At 40.4% G+C, this 20,172-nt stretch overlaps 1 protein-coding gene across 6 annotated transcripts in view; it reads right to left on the reverse strand.

Moving 5' to 3' along the window:
• CWF19L2 (CWF19 like cell cycle control factor 2) overlaps positions 1 to 20,172 on the reverse strand; it is a 200,743-nt gene that overhangs the window by 94,826 nt on the left and 85,745 nt on the right. For all 6 annotated transcript variants that reach the window (XM_032360568.1, XM_032360569.1, XM_032360566.1 and 3 more), the window contains 2 exons: positions 17,606 to 17,719; positions 15,689 to 15,826 (listed from right to left, as the gene is read on the reverse strand). In XM_032360568.1, the coding sequence (XP_032216459.1) occupies positions 15,689 to 15,826; positions 17,606 to 17,719 (252 nt within the window). The remainder of the gene's footprint in view (positions 1 to 15,688; positions 15,827 to 17,605; positions 17,720 to 20,172) is intronic.

Here is a 20,172-nt window from a genome sequence, read left to right on the forward strand (position 1 = left end):
CCATGATGGCTTCTGTGAGGTGGAATTAAGAAAGAAAAGGCAGAAGACTAGAAGGAACGCCAGGCAGCGATCCAGTTAGGAGGCTTTCTCCACAGACTGAGAAGGAAGCGACTGCAGAGAAGGAGACTCACCAGACGGGTGACATGGAAAGGGAGGGAAGGAGAGGGACCGCTGAGGACTCCTCGCTCTCTGACCTGCACGCGACCGCAGCGCTCGGTACTGACGACAGGGAAAGATGAACCGGGTTCAGGAAAGGGACAGGTGATCGTAAGCAGGCTACGGAGTATCTCTGCAGCACCACGGTCTGTCTGCCGTAGGGAGTTAACAACGACGAAGCCGTCAGACTATCGCAAGCATCACTGAACACCAAGGGTCGAACACAGAGCAGGTCCTCACAAAATAGCGGTTATTGTTATTCCCTCCCAGGCTCTCCCAGAGCAGGGTTCTCAGCTGGGGGTGACTTTCTCACGGGGGGACATTTGGCAATGTCTACAGAGACACTTTTGGTTGTCATAACATGGGGTGCGTGTGGATCTACAGATATCTTACTGGGTAGAGGTCAAGGACGCTGCTCGGCATCCTACAATAGACCAACAGTCTTCCCACAACAGAGCTGGCCAACCCAATATGTCAACAGTGCCAGCACGGCGGAGAAACCCAGGTCCAGAGGGATCATGATGACTTCACTGCAGCAAGAGAAGTCCTTCTGGATTCCGTAACAGTAACCACTGTCCACATGAATTGGGAGTTAAATGGGATTATTACTTAGATTCTGTTTAATCAAGCAAATAGTTTCCAAATTCAAACCTAGAAACTAAAGATGTCAGTGAATTAATGAACTAAATATTAAGTGTATAAAAATGGTAAATGTTTTCTAACCATGAAAACTAATTTGCTTTGCCATTTTGATGTTTTAGAAAAAAAACCCTAAACTATAGAGAATAGCATCTTATAAAAAAATCAGATACTCAAAAATTCCATGAAAACTGAAAACTAAAAGCTTTTTTTAGCATTATGCAAAAACAATGGTTCGCAACAAATCTACTTAATTAGTGTTGCATTAGGACAGAGATTATCAACAAGAAAAATAGACTGCAGTCTAATTCTTGCAAGGCATTTCAAATTTGATGACAAATCTGTAATCAAAATTTTGATCAAAACCATGAAACTACCCTTCAAACTCCAAGCCCTTAGAGTCACTGGAAAAAGATAAATTGATGAAATATAAATTTCATATAATTTTAGACGATTTTTCTTTAGAAAGAAAAATGGATAAAGTACTGACCCAGTTTACCTAAAGACCAACAATTCAAACTTAGTAGGTCAAAATCTGGGAGCACTGCCTGCAGGTCTCATAAAATCTCACCACGGTCAAGAACGAGGACCTGACCTCAAGGAGCTACCACCTCACGCCCACTGGGATGGCTGCTGCTGAAAAACAAATGAACAATGAAAAGACAGAAAATAAGAATTGGTGAGAATGTAGAGAAACTGGGGCCCTTGTGCACGGCTGCTGGGAACGTAAATGGAGCAGCCACCACGGACACCAGTTTGGTGGTTCCCCGGAAAGGCCGACACAGACCTAACATATGGCCCAGCAACTCCGCATCCAGACATATCCACGGGGGAAGGGAACACAGGGACTCAAGAGATACTCGTACCCCCGTTCACAGCAGCGTTACTCCTAAGAGCCAAAAAGTGCAAACAACCCAGATATGCACCAACAGATGAATAGATTTCTTTGGTTATTTCTTCATGTTTTAAAGATTTTATTTATTATTTATTTGAGAGAATGGGAGAGCAGAGGTGGGGGGGGGCGCTAAGAGAAACAGAGGGAGAAGCCGACTCCCCCCTACATGGGAATCAATTCCAGGACCCCAGGTCCATGAGCTGAGCTGAAGGCTGACGCTTAACCAACCGAGCTGCCCAGGTGCGAGGAAAAGATGTTTTTTTAAGTGGTCTATACATATAACGGAATTCTATTCCAGCCTTAACAAGGAATGGAATTCTGATACAAGCTACAACATGGACAAACTTCTAAAACGTCATGCTAAGCGAAGTAAGCCAGACACGAAAGGAAGAAGAGTGTGTGATTCTGGTTATATGAGGTACCTAGAACAGGCACACTGATAGAGGAAAACAACAGAACGGAGGTTACTGAGGGCTGACGGAGATACAGGGGTGGTTAAGGGAGCTAGTTTCATGAGTGCAGGACTTCTGCTTGGGATGGAGAAGTTCTGGAAATGTATGGTGGTGGTGTGTGTGCAACAGTGTGAATGTGTTTTATGTCACTGAACTCTATACTTGAAAATGGTTACAGTGTTGAATTTTATGTTAGGTATATTTTACTATTTAAAAAAAAAGAAATGGGGGGCGCCTGGGTGGCTCAATCTTTAAGTGTCTGTCTTCGGCTCAGGTCATGATCCCAGGGTCCTGGGATTGAGCTCCACATCGGGCTCCCTGCTCAGTGGGGAGCCTGCTTCTGTCCTTGCTTGTGTTTCCTTTCTCTCTATGTTTCTCTCTGTAAAGTAAGACTTAAAAAAAAAAAATTAATGGGACTTGAACTAAAGGAAGCTAAATCAATTACTTTTCTGGTGTTCCCACTCCTAAGTGATGCTCAGAAAACAGCACAGACTCCAGCACGGACTGGGTGCAAGCCTACATTTTTTGGAAAACCACAAAGACCACATACACTGAAATTTATTTGGTTATATACCAAAACAATATATCACTTCTATCATTTCATGATGCCCAAATCCCAAATTTTCTGTAGAAGAGGTCGTAGGACAATACACATCAATTCACACTCATGGATTAGCCTTGTGTGAAGCCACTTTCAGCCCAATCAGTGAAAGTCGAAGAGGATGGGAGCTGCCACCACAAGCGCCAGGAACAGCAGGTCCTCCAATGAGGCAGCAATTCGGACGTTCCTCACCTTCTAAACCTGCTTTAACAAAGCTCTGTCACCCAGCTCTCAAGATTCGGTATTATTATTACAGTTTACTGGACATTTTTTAAAAAGGGTTTTCAGTTCTACTGTATATTATGGAAATATGTACTTTGTATTTTAAAGACCACTCCCATCTAAAAATGTATCAAGCCTGCAGGTTGCAAATTCAGAAAAAAATAAAATTATCAATGGAAACACAGCATCTTTTATTAAACAATAAAATCATTTTATTTTCTTACAATATAAAGTGAAACCCTAACTACTGAGTCTTTCTCTCTATTCTCAGTCTTCTCTTGTACTTTCTATTTCCCACCTCTCCAGTCCATTTTTAATACGCTATCTGAACAAAAAGTATAAAATTACTGCCCACGGCGCTAACAAAATTAATGAGGAAAGATGTACAGAGATTTCTTGAAGATGTGCCTAAGTTTATGTTGCCAAGGAAACACTGACGTCTTAGATTTTAAATGGAAAAGTTTATATTTAAAGAATGTTGGGAGTCAATAGGATGTATTTTAAGAAAGAGCAAAGCACACACCACTTATTCACAAATGCCAATAAGCGACACACGGAAATTGTACAAGACAATTAAATTTAGGCAACAACCAACAACTATCCATTAACCAGAGTCATTTGGAAGGCCATACTGTTTCATGAAAAAAAGCCGGACTGAAGCTGGACACTGAGACTTCTGGTGCTGGTGTCTGCAATCATTCGCTTGTAAAATCAGACAAGTCGCTAAGGCCTGCAACAGGGCAAATTAATTCTCATAGTGTCCTAGGTTCCTCTTCAGGAAAAGATGAGCAAGATAAGGACAGTCCCTCTCCAGAATCACATATCCTTTAGTTCTGTGATTTTGAAGGAAGAAACTTCCAAAAAGGAAGTTAACCGCATACTTACGATCTTCTAATACACAATAATATACACATTACCATCCATACTCTAAGAACTGCACATACAGTATAACAGAAACACATTGCCTTTGTCAGGATTTGTAATTGTTCTTTTTTTTTTTTCATTAATTATGTAGTAAGTACTCAAGAAAAAAAACCCCTAAAAACCATAAACGTCCTATCCAAACACAAGAATATAATCAAGTTTATATCTGGCTCCAGATACCATTCTTAATCTGGTTATAAGAAAAAATACTCCTAAAGATCTAACGGTAAAATACCAAAGAAAGTGAGCGTAATCTGAATTTCAGAAGTACAATAAAAGGATGGATGGACAGTAACTGACCAGAAGAAGTATAAAAACTTCTGTCCAACCTGAAATACTTTGTCTTCCCAATTTAGGTTATGACACCTTGGTATTTCTTTGAAAGACCTTCTACTTGTCCTTCACAGTAATTTACACATCTGTAATTACTGAATTCATTTCTCATAATTATTGAATGCTTCATTTTCCTCACCGGCCTATGAGCTCCCTACAGGCAAGGACCATGTCTTCCTAATGTGCAGTGTCTCCACAGTACAACACCTCACACAGTGAATGCCATCGATTAGTATCTGTAGGTGAATAAACAAATAAACGGGATCTTAACTTACACCAACCATTCCTGAAGGGCTCCTTCTCCCAGGGTCTTTAAAGATCCATTTTCAGGGTAACTACTAAGTATGGAAAGTACCCAAATTCAAAGAGAGTTGCCACGAAAACATGTATCATTGAGAGATCCTAGACCAGTGACTGACAAGCCATGGCCCACAAGCCAAACCAGGCCAGCCACTTGTTCTTGTAAATAAAGTTTTGTTGGAATAGAGCCATATCATTCATTTCTCTATGGCCTACAGTTGCTGGGACAGCAGGGCTGGGAGTTGCAACAGAAAGCTGAAAATATTTACTATCTGGTCCTATACAGAAAAAATTGGCCAATCTCTATCCTGGACTAATGGCTTTCAACTAACAAAAGAAACACAGATGAGCTTTTTGTCTCTTGATGAAAGAAGAGTAGTTCTATTGTTTAATTTTTTGAAGCTCCTCCTCTATTTTTAAATTTTTGAGGCTATTTTTAATTACTGATTTCCACAGTGGCTGTACCAGTTTACATTCCCACCCATAGTGCACCTAGGCTCCTTTTTCTCCAAACCCTCACCAATATTCATTTCTTCCTCCCTTTCCTTTATTTTTTATTTAGATTCCAGTTAGTTAACATACAGGGTAATATTGGTTTCAGGTGCAAGATTTAGTGACTCATCACTTACATGCAACACCCAGCGCTCATCACAACCCGTATCTCTTCTCTTTTCACTGACAGCCATTCCAACAGGTGGAAGATGGTATCTCATTGCGGTTTTGATTGGTATTTCCCTGAGGATGAGTGATGGTGAGCATCTTTTCGTGTGCCTCTCAGATAAAATTTAAGTGTCGTCTTTAGAAAAATTTTATCTGTTCAAGTCCTCTGTCCATTTTAAATTGGATTGTTTGGGTTTTGCCTAGTGAGTTGTATGAGCTCTTTATATTTTGGATATCAACCCCTCATCAGAGAGACTGTTTGTAAATACTATCTCCCATTCCGTAGGCTGCCTTTTCATTTTGTTCTTCCATTTGCTCTGCAGAAGGTTTTTAGCTTTTTAGTTTGATGTAGTTCCACTTGCTGGTTTTTTGTTGTTCTTCATGCTGTTGGTTTGTCACATCTGAAAAAAATCATTGCCAAGACCTATGTCAAGGAGCTTGTTCCCCCCTCTTTTTTTTGTATGGTTTGAGTCTTAACATTTAAGTCCTTAATCCATTTCAAGTTAATTTTTGTGGAAAGTGCAAAAGAGATGTCCAATTTCATTCTTTTGAATGTAGACATACAGTTTTCTTAGCACCATTCGTTGAAGAGACTATGCTTTCCCCACTGAGTATTCTTGGCTCCCTTGTCAAATGCAAGCTGACCACATCACATTGAGAGTTTATTTCTAGGCTCTCAGTTCTGTTCCATTGGTCTGTGACTCTTTTTACATCAGTGCCACACTATGTAAATTACTATTGCTTTCTAATATAGTTTGAAATCAGGGAATGCCTCTAATTTTCTATTTTCTCAAAATTGCTATGGCTCCTTGGGGTCTTCTATGATTTCATACAATCTTAGAATTGTTTTTACAAGTTCTGTGGAAAATGGCAATGGACTTTTGATAGAGAGTACATGAAATCTATAGATGGTTTTGAGCCGTACAGAACTTTTAACATTAACCATTCCAATCCATGTACATGGGATGTCTTTCTATTTATTTCTGTCTTCAATTTCTTCCATCAATGTCATAGTTTTCACCGCACAGACCTTTTACCTCCTTGGTTAAATTTATTCCCAAGTATACTGCTCTTCATGCTACTGTAAACAAAACTGTTTTATTTCTTTTTCAGATAGTTCATTGTTAGTTTATGCAAATGCAACTGATTTTTGTATACTGATGTTGCATCCTGAAATTTTACTGAATTGTTTATTAGTTTTAACAGTTTTTTGGGAGAGTCCTTTGGATTTTTTAAATACATGATCACATCATCAGTGGAGAAAACTCTAATTCTTCCTCTCTTCTTTGGATGCCTTCTATTTCTTTTCCTCACCTAACTGTTCTGGCTTGGATTGCCACTACCATGTCAAACAGGGGTACTGAGAGTGAGCACCCTTGTCTTACTCCTGATCTTAGAAGCAAAACTTCCCACTTTTCACTGTTAAGTATGATGCTGGCTGTAGGTTTCTTATAACATGATCTTTATTATGTGGAAGTAAGTTCCTTCTGTACTCAATTTCTTGAGAGTTTTTATCATGAAAGAATGTTGAAATCTGTAAAATGCTTTTAGTGATAGTTCATTATTTGTGTATAAAAATGCAACTGATTTTATATGTTGATTTTATATTCTAAAACTTTATTGAATTTGTTGATTAGTTCTAACACATTTATGGTAGAATCTTTAGGGTTTTCTCTATATAATATCATGTCATCAGCAATTACAGACAGTTTTACTTCTTACTTTTCTTTCTGGTCCTGGGCTTTCGTTTTTTTGGGAGCTTTTTGATTGCTGAATCAATCTCCTTACTTGTTACTGATCTGCTCAGACTTTTTTGTTTCTTCATGATTCAGACATGGTAAGTTGCTTATTTCTAAGAATTTATCCATATTATCCAGGATGCCCAATTTGCTGGCATATAACTATTTATACCAGTATTTATCATCTTGTACATTTCTGTGGTATCAGCTGAAATGTCTCCTCTTTCATTTATAATTTTATTTATTTGAGTCTTCTTTCTTTTTTCTTGGTAAATCTAGCTATCAGTTTATCAATTTTGTTTATCTTTTCAAAAAACCTCTTTGTTTTCTTGATCTTTTGTGTTTCTATTCTTTATTTCATTTATTTCTGCTCTGATCTTTGCTATTTCCTTCCTCTCTTCTTTTAGTTCCTTGAGGTATAAAAGTCAAGTTATTTATAATCTGATACTTATTTTTTCTAACTACAGATGTTTAGCACTATAAACTCCTTCTTAGCACTTTCTGCTGCATCCCATAAGTTACGGTATGTTCTGTTTAGACTATCACTTGCTTCAATGTACTTTTTTATTTTCCCTTTGATATCTCTTTGACCCACATGTTGTTCAGGAGTGCAACGGTTCATTTTTACATGTTTGTGAATTTCCCAATTTTCTTCTTGTTACTGATTTCCAGTTTCACACCACTGTGGTCTCAAAAGGTATTTGGCATGATTTCCGTATTTTTCAATTTGGTAAGACGAAAATTTATGACTGAACAACATATGCTCCATCCTGGAAAGTGTTCCATGTGTGCTTGAGAAGAACATGTATTCTGTTGCTGTTGGATGAAATGTTCTATATATGTTGAGGTCTATTTAGTCTAAAATGTACTTCAAGTCCAGTAAGTTTCCTTATTGCTTTTTTTCTGTCTGGATGATCTGTTCACTGATTAAAGTGAGGTACTGAATGGAGTCCTCTAGTATTAGTGAACTGCTGTCTATCACTCTCTTCAGACATGCTTGACATATTCAAGGGTTCTGATGTTGGGTACATGTGTATTTTTTTTTTAAGATTTTATTTATTTATTTGACAGAGAGAGATCACAAGTAGGCAGAGAGGCAGACAGAGAGAGGAGGAAGCAGGTTCCCCGCTGAGCAGAGAGCCCAATGCGGGACTCGATCCCAGGACCCTGAGATCACGACCTGAGCCGAAGGTAGCGGCTTAACCCACTGAGCCACCCAGGGCCCAAGGTACATGTGTATTTTTAATTATTATTTCCTCTTGATGAGTTGACTCCTTTATCATTATATAATGATCTTATCTGGCTCTAGTTACAGTTTTTTACTTCAAGTCTATTTTGTCTGATGTAAGTATAGTTACCCCTGCTTCTTACAGTTCCCATTTGCATGGAATATTTTTTCCCATACCTTCACTTTGAACCTATCTGTGTTGGGACGCATGTAGTTGGGTATGGTTCCTTATCCATTTGGCCACTCGATGCCTTCTTAAGGGAGCATTTAACCCATTACATTTAGAGTAACTGTTGACAGGTGTGAGCTTAGAACGATCATCTTGTGAATGGGTTTTGGCTCTTTGGCAGTTCCTTTTTCCTTGTTTCTGCTCTTGCTGTCTTCCTTTGTGAATGGATGATTTTCCACGGTGGCATACTTTGGTTCCCTTCATCTTTTCCAGTATAGGCTTCGGTTCATGGTTACTCTAAGGCTTACTGGAAACATCTTACAGGTTTAAGTCCATTTTAAGTTGGTAACAACTTCTACCTCAAAGAAAAACTCTACTCTTCTATTCCCTCAACCCCTGAATGTTTTCGACGTCACACTTTACTTTTTATATTGTATATCTATTGACAAATTATTGTAGCTGTCGCTATTTTTAAGGCTTTTGTCCTTCAACTTTTACGCTAGAGTTAAGTGGTTAACATACCACTAAATAACAGTAGTAAAGTATTCTGAATCTGACTATATTCTTACCTTTCCTAATGTGTTGGGCATTTTCCTATGTTTTCATGTCACTAATTAGCAGCCTTTCCAATAAGCAGGTCTAGTGAGGACAAATTCCCTCAGGTTTGATTTGTTTAGGGAACTTTTTATCTCACTATTATTTCTGAAAGACAACTTTACTGGGGAAAATACTCTTGATTGGCATACTTTTAACATATCCCACTCTCTCCTGATCTGAAAGATCTCTGCTGAGAAATCCACTGTAATACTTAAAGGGGCTCCCTTGCAGGAGAGAATTTTTTTTTTCTGTTTGCTTTTAAAAATTTTTTTTTTCCCTTCAATTTACATTTTATTATATTGTGTCTTGAAAAAGATCATTGCAGACTGAAATCTTGGGATGACCTATTAGCTTCACAAACTTAGATGTCCAAATCTCTCCCCAGGTTTGGGAAGTTCTCAGTCATTATCTCTTTAAATATTAGCTTTTTATCCCTTACTTTCTCTGTCTTCTCCTTTGGGACTCCAATGAGACACAGATTATTTTTGTTAATGGTGTCCCATAAGACCCAAAGGCTCTCTTCATTACTTTCCACTCTTTTTCTTTTTGCTTCCCTGACTGGATGATTTCAAATGATTTCTCTTTGAGCTCATGGATTGTTTCTTCTCTTTGGTCTAGTCTGCCAGTGAAGCTCTTTATTGAACTTTATAGTTCACTCATTGTAGTCTTTGGCTACCAATTGCTGTTTGGTTTATTTTTATGTTCTGTTTCTTTGTGGACCTTCCTGTTTTGTTCCTGTATTGTTTTCCTGATTTCATTCAATTGCCTATCAGTGTTCTCAGAGTTCTCTGAGCATGTTTAAGGCAATTACTTCCAATTCTTCATCAGGTAATGCCTGTATCCTCTCTTCTTTGGGGCCAGTTACTGGATAGCTATGGCATCTCTTTGTTTGAGTCATGCTGCCCTCATTATTTATGATCCCTGTAACCTTGGGTAGATGCCTGTGCCCTTGAAGAAGTGGTCCCCTCTTCTGACTTTATGGACTTCAGTAAGAGAAAATGTCCACCTGCACATGGGGGCATGCTGGAGCATGCAGTAACCTCAGGTCTAAAGGTGCAGGGTGCCAAGTGTGAGGGCACATGGTGGCAACAGGTCTAAGGGAATGCAGTGGCTCACTGGCCTGAGTCACTGGGGTCCACAGTGTCAACAACTGTATGCTCCTTGGCAGGTTCTGGGGGTCCACAAAGGCTGCAAGGGCTATTGGAGTCCTTGGCAGCAGATCAAGGCCAGGGCTGAGAAAGTAAGTTGCCAGAATGACTTGTGGGGGCCAGCTACAGGTGGCAAGGGTGGGGTACACTACAGGAACACAGTTTTTGGCAGAAACTGTCATGGCTATTGGGTCCTGCCATGGGTGCCTGGCAGTGGATGCCAGTGGTAGGAGTCAAGGAGGATGTGTGCAAAGTGGGACCAGCTGCAGGGGAGCAGAGTGATATAGGGCAAGGACAGAAGGTAGTGCCCGATCCAGGCCCAGAAGCAGCTGCATGGACCCAGGCCACGGTCACACTCTCCTATAGCGACAGAGTCTCCCCTGAGGCACAGGCATGGCAGTGGAGGCTCGTGACGTGATAGATGTCTGGTTGGCCATGTGCAAATACACACGTGACAGGGTTAACCACCAATGTGCATGTGGTGGTAGGGGCCAGTCACCAGGGTCTAAGCTCTATCTTGTATTCACACAGCTGCAGAAGCCTGGGCAAGCTGTTGGTGTAGTTCCCAGGCTTCAAGGGAGGTGACTGGGGACAGGACAGGGAGCAGGATGGGACCAAGACAGCTGAATGTGCCTATCTGTGCAGTTAAAGCTGGTCAAACCTGCAAGCTTTCTGCAGTGGCTATGTGACCATTCACTGCTCTCTTCAGTGGTAAACACTGTTCTGTGTGCCAAGAAGACCACTGGGAACCATGATCACTCCACAATGTGGCTGTTACCAGTGGCCCCTACATTTCTTCCTGGTTCCGAGCTGTCTCTACATGTCAGCTTTGCTGGTCTCTGGGTGCAAAGAAACTGAAGTGGGCCCCCCTTCATGTGGAGCCCCAAAATGTGAGGGAAGCTGTCCAGGCACCCTGCTCTCCTCTTCCCTGCAAGAGGAACTCATGCTAGCTGTGGAGTTCCCTCAAAGAGCTGAGCGATGCCAGCTTGGGGACAGGAGAATCCAGACAAAAATGAAGCTTTCCTCTTCCCCTTTGTATGCAGTCATTCTCAGGGGTTTTTCTGGTTTCACTATGTTGTTAAAGTTTCTTAAGTAGACTCTAGAGCTCTCTTTCGTCATGGCTGGCTACCTGATTGTTGGTTTCTGTGAGGAAATGAAGGCTGAAATCTATTACTCTGCCATTTTGGTGACATCCCACTGGTAAATTTCTATTATCTATTATGATGGTCTACCTTAGTAAATCTGAATTTTAAAAAACTCAAAGATGTTAAATGTTTAGGGATCACAATCACTGGCAAATCAGTTAATACTGAAAACAACACTATATAATACAAAAATTACAAAAAGATCCTATAATACACAAACAGGGCAAAAGAAAAACATAAACAAGCTCTACCACTGGCACCCTTAAAGCAATAAATCATGGCAGTGAAATAAGAAAAATACAAAACGTCATGATTCAGTGAAACTAAATCTCTATCCAAACACGGTAGAAGAAAAATACACTGACATGTGTAGTTTTAAATTTATAACCGTAAACTTCAAATGGACCTTCAGTGCTGCCTGAAAGTCCTACTTTATTTCACACACTGGTTCCCTCAAAAAGCTTTCCACATTTTCTTCTCAAACCTCTAACAGCCCTTCTTCACCATCACTCTGGCTGAGAACCCTAGTCTTCTCAATAAATGAGGAGAAGGAGTTAGAGGAGAACTAGTCCATGTGCCACCACCACACTTGCAAACCTCCCCGCCTCCCGCCATGATGGCGGGCAGCACCCAGCTCCTCTGTAAGGCCAGATCCTCGTGGACTGTCCTCACACTCACTCTTGAACCATGATAATCACGCTTTCCTCCTTACCAGACCAAGGAAACCACACCTAAGAGCGTCGCCAGAAATCTCCACAATGCCGAATCCGATGGTCACTTGTCCACCCTTAAAGATCTTCCTCAGCCTCTCAAAAGCAACTGAGACAGTCACTGACAAGCTCCTTCCTGTCTTCTCTCGTTTCTGAAACTCCACACCCTCGGTCTTCCCTCTGCCTCACTGACTGCTCCTTCTCAATCTAATCTGTTGAACCCTTTTTGTCCCCTTCCAGACAGTGCTCAAGAGCTCACTCTTCAGACCCACATCATTAATAATTTCTTAAGCCCCAGAGCTTTAAACACGTTTTTTAAAGATTTTTTATTTATTCATTTGAGAGAGAGAGAGAGAGAATACAAGCAGGGGGAGGGGCAGAGGCAGATGGAGGAGCAGGCTCCCCACTGAGCATGGAGCCTGATGTGGGGCTCAATCCCAGGACCCTGGGATCATGACCTGAGCCGAAGGCAGATGCTCAACCGACTGAGCCACCCAGGTGCCCCTAAATACATTTAAACTGAACAGCACCCAAATCTATATGAGAGCACCAACATCTACCAGAGCCCCATGGCAGTCACTCCTTACCACCATGTGAGTGGCTAATGGGCATTTCATATTGCACACGCCTGTCACAGTATACTTGATCGCACACGCCTGTCACAGTATACTTGATCTCCTCCCTCCAGTGAAACGTGTCCCCCACAAGGTTTTCTATTTCAATCAATAGCATCATCACTGCCCCAAATCCTACACTGCTCAGCAGTTTATCGCCCTAATCCAAGGCTCAATGTGAATGAGAGCAATGCCCTCCTAAAGTGCTCCCTTACTTCCACTCCTGCCTCTACATTATCTTCTCAAAAGAGCTGCCAGAAAAATACTTTCTAAAATAAACCAGCAGGTTCCAATCTGGCATTCAAAGGGCTGAGAAGCTGCCACTCTGTACAAAGCAGAACAAAATGAAAAAATCAACAACTCTTCTTAAATCTCTCAAGAAACGACCACCCCAGAATCAGGGAGACAGCCCGGTGAGTACAGAGAATCACAGTCGATCTGTGTGGGAAACAGCGCCTGGGCAGGAAAACCTAACCTGTGACTGACCTCCTGCCGGAGGCTCAGTGTGGACAATGCAGACAAGTCCGAAAGTTAAACACTCCGCGGCACCTGGTCCTAGGGAAAGTCCCCGCAATTCTGTGAGTCTGACCTCTAGGCGCTCAACCAGGTCCTCACAGTGAAGACCAGAGACAGAAGACCAGACGCACAGCATTGCGACAGGCAGGACAGCGCTCTGCTCTTTCTAACAAGGTCGGCCCTCAGGAGGGACGGTCCAGCCGGAGCATCACCTGCGGGGGTTTCATCACAGCCTGGCCCACCGAAGCAAGGGACATGGCACTGCAGCCCACCCCAGCCAGCCCCTCCCACGAAGCCAGGCAGGAAACCAGAAGCGCTGGTGAAGCCCACAGGCCCGGAGTGTCGGCTCATCAGTAACAGAGGAACGACGTGAGCAGGGAGATGGGATCTGAGGCACGAAGAACCTGCAGAGACCAAACCCAGCAGAAATGAAGCGTGCTCCTGACGGCCTTATGAGCAGACCAGACACGGCTGAGGAAGGAAGCTCGGAGCCTGAGCATGACAAGAGAAACTTCCACAGCCAGAAAGCAGAGAGAACAAAGACCGAGAAAAACAGAACAGGGTATACGAGAACTGGGGCACAACTACAGAACATAAACCAGATCATGACACTGTCCCAGTCTGAACCTTCCAGATCGCTTACAGCACCCACCGCTTATACAAAGCCACAAGCTCCCACACCGTGGCCTGTGAGACCTCACAAGACGTGAGTCCTGCTACGTCTTCCACCTCTTCTTCTACTCCCCTGTCCCTTCCCGCTGTCCCAGTCTCACGCGTCCCCCTGTTGTCTTCTCATGCTCCTCGAGCTCACCTCCGTTTCAGATCCTCTGCGTTTGCGGTTTCTTCCGCGTGAATGTTCTCCCCGATACTCGCATGGACCGCTCCCTGACTCTGTTCACAGGCTGCAGAACCGCACCTCCAGAGAGGCCTCCCGTCAACACTCCGCTGAAACACCAGCCTACCTCCTTCCATTTTGCTTTACTTTCTACAGCAAGATTTTCTATTTTGTATGATATTTATGTTATATAGTATTTTATATCGTGCATTTGTTCACTTTCTATCTCATCCACTAGAAATATGAGCTCCTTGAGGGGAAGAACTTTGACTTAACTGGCTCCCTGCTCACAGCACCAAGAATTATATCCATCTAGCAAAAATTAGGTGTCCAGTGAACACGTGAAGTAGTACCTGATTACTACAATTTACAACAAGGTTTTTTTAATCTTGTATATCAACCTGAACTGACTACATTCAGATCACTAAAACGAAATAACTCCGAGTTGCACATAAAATGGTGTGTCCTGTTTCTAAAAAGAACCTTCATAAAAATACATCCTTCTGAGGGTGCCTGGTTGGCTCAGTTGTTAAGCGTCTGCCTTCAGCTCAGGTCATGATCCCAGGGTCCTGGGATCCAGCCCTGCATCAGGCTTCCTGCTTCCCCCCTTTCTCTCTGGCTGCCGCTCTGCCTACCTGTGCTCTCTCTCCATCTCTCTGTCAAATAAATAAATAAAATATTAAAAAAAAAAAATCCTTCTTTCTGCATTGAATTTCCAGACCCTAAGAGACATCTAGTCTTTCTCTCAAAATAAAGAGAAGTAAAATGATCCTATGGGTTAAATTTAAGATCCCATACAATTCTTGGTGATGGGAAGAATGATCATGTCTATTTAAATTCAAGTTTGTTTTACTTCTCCTAACATACACATACAAACAGACAGCTTGTTTATCTTTATTCTAGTTTTCATTAAGTTAAAATTTTCACCAGGCAATATATTCACACAGTTTGAAAAAAAGGTCTAAAAATGCATACAGTAAAAAAAAAATCTTGCCCCTATATGTTAGATAGTGAGTTCAAACTCCCATCACCAAAAAGTAACCACTGGTATCCCAAAGCAGGCATAGGCAAATTACTCCAAATATTTCAGCTTTGTGGGCCATATGGTTTCCATCACAACTACTCAACTCAGCCACTGTAGGGTGAAAACACCTTAGACAATAGGTAAACAAATGTGGACAGCTGCATTCTAGAAAAGCTTGGTCTGCAAATCCAGACGGTGAGCTGCAACCCCAGCACAGTCAACCCTTACACAGCTGAGTTCAGATAGGTCCTTTCATAAAAAAGCCAGTGGTACTGTTTGGAAGGGACTGCAACCAAGAACGCTATTCGAAATAGAAACTACTCCTGCTAACCATGATGAGGTACTAACACACATTTTCATATAAATATGAAATATAAATACAAAGTTTTCAAATAAATAGATATGACATCATTCTAAGATGTTTCCTCTGTGATCTATGTTACTTCAAATATGCTCCTTGTGATGTAACTATGAAGAACTGAAAGAACATTAACACAAAACTCTGGCCCGAAGCTTTCCCTTAAATGATAGCTCAAATACACAATTTTGTCATGGTATACATAAAAAGCCAAACCAGAGTCTCTATTTAAAAACAAGATAAATTCCAAATATGTATTTCCCAGTCAATTTCAAAATATATGTTCCTGGTATGTCTTATAAAGGACTTGGTTTAATAAAATAAATCAAAAGCAGAAAGAATCAGCTCTCTGAAAAATAGATCATTGCTAGATGGGTGTAACCAGCTTCTCAAAATTGGAAGGTATTCTATGAATGGTCTTACCTTAGATGCCATCTTCATAAAAAGCTTGTTTTGATTTTCTGCTGTTCCCATCTTTTCATTCTTGACCAAATCATTTAGGCTGAGATTATCATCATCATGAAAGTATCTAACCCTTTCTTTTTCTTCATGAGTTGAAGCCTATGAGAAAATGAACATTATTTCATGAAAACATGGGACTCTGAAGTATTTTTAATTATCTGTAAATCTGATATTAAATGTAAAACCCCCACTACATACCACAATCTTTCCTTCCAGTTTATCCCTATTCTATGTGCTTCCTGTCAGAAGGATTTCCATTAGAGTACCACTCCCTGTTTCTGTCCCATTGCTCTTCTCTTCTCCAGGATGGGAGTATGACACTATCTGATTTCTGGGGTGAGGGAAAAGCCAGAAATGTTTTAACCCTTTTTCTCTCCTGTTTGCTCTTCTTGTAGTAACAATTCCTAGCCCCATGGAGGGAAATCTGTCGTCATCCGGAGATCGAGTAAGCATACTGAAAACAAAGTATTAGCAAATCCATTTCATACAGCTCTACCAGAAACAAAGCTAATATTCTGATTCTCATCTAAATCAGTCCTGGGTTTTCCCAGCAGCTGGTTCCACTGACATGTGGAAAAGAAAGTGCTGTTTATTTCTTCTCAAGTCCAATCTCCCTTACGTTCCCTTATTCTCACATTCCCTCATCGAAATAAAACCTGTTCTTCAACCTCTCTGAGATCTTTGGAACCACATTTTCAGTATTTCTTCCCAACATTACTCTTCCTGAAATCACTAGCCTAAATCTCATATTCCATGACTTCAGTAGCTCCCTGGCTCCAGACCTTGGCTTTCTGGCCCTCTCTCAACCTTTCATATACTCAAAAGATAAAGCACAACCCCGAACGAATGTGGCTTCTGCCCTCTTTACCCCTGCACCTACACTGCTCAGTTGGAGGCAGCTCCGAAGGCCCCCTTGTCATCTGGCATCACATCTGTGACTCCCTAGCCAGTTCTGTCCTTTAGTGGAATCCAACCTTTTACTATTGTCTTGCTACATCTCCATTCCAAACGCCAAATTCCCCCCATTTCATCAGAAGAAGGATCCATCCACTCTATTTGCTGAACGAATTACTATTCCCAGCAGCGTAGGCAATCAACAGGCAAATAATAAACATCTGACAAAAAATTATGAATGAACAAATCTTCTGTGGGCCCAATTGCCCCTTGTATGATATTCCAAATACAAAACAAAAATTCCAACTTGAGAAAACTGAATATATTGGTTTTACCATCTCAAGAGCCTCAAGGTAGTGCTAAAAACTAACTGATAGAGCTGGGAAATGGAAAAGAAAATAAGGTTTATAAAGGATCACAGCAACTACATAATTAAGACATTACTGTGTACTGATACCCCATCACTACAGCTCAAATTAGCTAGCACAAGATCTTCCCTAAGACCTACGTTAAATATGTAAAAAGAAGCTAGAAACAATGGCAAAAAGATGTACACAAAATTAAAACTCCCAGGGCACCTGGGTGGCTCTGTCAGTTAAGCGTATGACTTGATTTCGGCTCAGGTTATGATCTTAGGGTTGTGAGATGGAGCCCCACATCAGGCTCCGGTCTGAACATACCTCCTGCTTCAGATTCTCTCTCTCTCTCTCTCCCTATACCCCTCCCCTCCAAAAAAATTAAAATTGCCTTAAACATTCAATGTTCATTCACAGTTATTGGAAAACCATAACTGAATCAGACTGCATTTTGTAAAATGCAAAGGGATATACCCAGGAATAAAAGTAATAATATAATTTTCTACCTTCTAATGTTTGTGTTATAAACCTACATTTCAGAAAATATTCTGAAGTAGTCTGACACAAAGAAAGCCAATGGGGAGAGAGGAATTCTGAATTAATACACAAAGACCTATGTTAAGCATACCATCTGTCTCTTCCTTCTTCCTGCTTTAGAGTCCAGAGGTTTTCCTGGTGTGTGCACAGGCCACACTCGCCCAGACTGATCTGTTTTGACCAGGATCACTTCTTGGTCTTCCTTCTATGGAAAGATTTAGAGATAACTTTTGAAATTATTGTGGAAAGTACTGAATATTTAAATTTAGTAATCAAAAAAAAGCATAAAAAGGACTCTAGCTTTCACAGGTAATTATAGATTATCTTCAGTCTCCTGGAAACTCATTACCATGTAATGTAAAATGATCATGATCTCTTCAGAGAAAAGGTGGGAAGGGGATCCAAAGTTCATTTTGTTATTTTTTTTTTAAAGCAATCACAGAAGCAAACTTAAAGTAACATTTCCATCTAGACACTATTAAAAGATGACTAAGTACCAATATTTATACAGGCATTGTATGGGAGTGCCCATAATTTATGCAGCATATGTCATGTTTAACCCATGTTTCTTCAATTTAAAGATGCTACTAAACCCTGATTATAAGAAATAAAGCAATGAGGGGTGCTTGGGTAGCTCAGTGGGTTAAGTGCCTGACTCTTGATGTTAGCTCAGGTCATGATCTCAGGGTCATGAGATCAAGTCCAGACTCAGGCTCCATGCTGGGTTTGGAGCCTGATAAAGATTCTCTCTCTTCCTCTGCCCTTCCCCTACTCTCACCTCACCGCTGCTCAAGCACACACATGCTCTTTAAAAAAAGAAGAAGAAGAAGAAGAAAACAAAAAGAAATAAAGCAACAAAATGGAAACAACAAACTTGCTAACTTAGCTGCTATAATGATACTCCACACAACTTCTATTCATTCCATTAATAGCCCTAAAATGCTTTCCACTTCTATGATTTTGCAGAAATTATATCCCACTTGCTTTCAATCCATGATATTTTTCCTACAAACTGTCGGCCAAATACATGCCTGCTACAATATTGAGTAAGATTATACTTTATCCTATGAGGAAAATGAATGTTATTGGAAAGGTTCTAACAAAGAATCACAAAAAATATTATATATCTACTTTATTAAAAAGCAGTTTGAAACAAATCCAAGCAAATTATTCACACTTCAGCTTTCTTCTCATATCAGAATCAATTATTAAAAATCAATTTCAACTCCATTTAATAGAGATTTAGTTCCCCTGTTGAGATGGAATAAAAAAATAGATATCAATTATTGATCTTACAGTCACACACAATACTACTATCACTACTTTCCTTTTTCAATTAGTTAACAGTTAATATGTCATATTTTAAAGGGTATCTCTCATCATTCTCTTACTGGGTAACAGAGATGGGCAACACTTTATTTTTTATCTAAGTTTATCAGATTGCTAAAGCTGATCTCCCTAAGGACTTTCAAATTACTAAATCTAATACATACTTACCAATCATCATCTTCCTTTACTGGAAGTTTTTGATTCCATTTATTATATTTTCAGCCTGAAACTCTTCTTATTCCAGTTTTCTAAATCCTCTACTCATTCCTGGTTCTGCTTTACCTCTCTCTGACCCATTCATCCATTAAATATTCTAAGAAGTACCTAACTTGTGTAGTTACTAAAAGAAGTATAGTCCCTGCCAACAAGAAGTGTACAGCCCATGTACTGAGTGAATTATTCTCTATATGCATTAGTCAGCATAAAGAGAGTCAACTTCACTCTCTCCTCCATCTCAAGCTATACTCCAAGTACTGATGACTCCAGGGTTCCTTGGTTTCTAGCCTGCATAACTGTCTCTCGTACTGACAAAAGATTCATTATGCTAAACACAAATGTAATTATGTCATTCTTCACTGAAAAACTTGCAGGGACCCCATATTACTCAGGAGAGATCAGTACCTTTCAAAGTATAGCCCACAGACCAGTGCCAGTCTGAGAATTACCCGCCTTGATATATTTGTTATCAGTCCATAATGAATTAGGTACAAAAACCAAGTGTTTACAAACTTTTACAGCAATCTTCAACAGTAATTATGTTGGTTCAATCTAACTTAAAATTTTGACCTATATTTTAGAATACTTTTATTTCATTTTTCTATAATTTTCACTGTGTTTTACAAAACTATTAGTTCATGATGGGCTGGAAAATCAAAAAGCAAAAATCAAACAAACAAAAAAAAAAACACTCTTTTCACTACATCTGTATCTTTGGGGTAAATACCCAATAGTGCAATTACAGGGTCATAGGGAAGCTCTATTTTTAATTTCTTGAGGAATCTCCACACTGTTCTCCAAAGTGGCTACACCAACTTGCATTTCCACCAACAGTATAAGAGGTCTCCCCTTTCTCCACAACCTCTCCAACACACATTGTTCCCTGTCTTGCTAATTTTGGCCATTCTAACTGGTGTAAGGTGCTACCTCAATGTGGTTTTAATTTGAATCTCCCTAATGGCTAGTGATGATGAACATTTTTTCATGTGTCTGATAGCCATTTGTATGTCTTCATTGGAAAAGTGTCTGTTCATATCTTCTGCCCATTTTTTGATATGACTATCTGTTTTGTGTGTGCTGAGTTTGAGAAGTTTTTTTTTTTTTTTATTTGAC

The sequence above is a fragment of the Mustela erminea genome, chromosome 9 (genome assembly GCF_009829155.1).
Source record: "Mustela erminea isolate mMusErm1 chromosome 9, mMusErm1.Pri, whole genome shotgun sequence".
Lineage (NCBI taxonomy): Eukaryota > Metazoa > Chordata > Mammalia > Carnivora > Mustelidae > Mustela > Mustela erminea.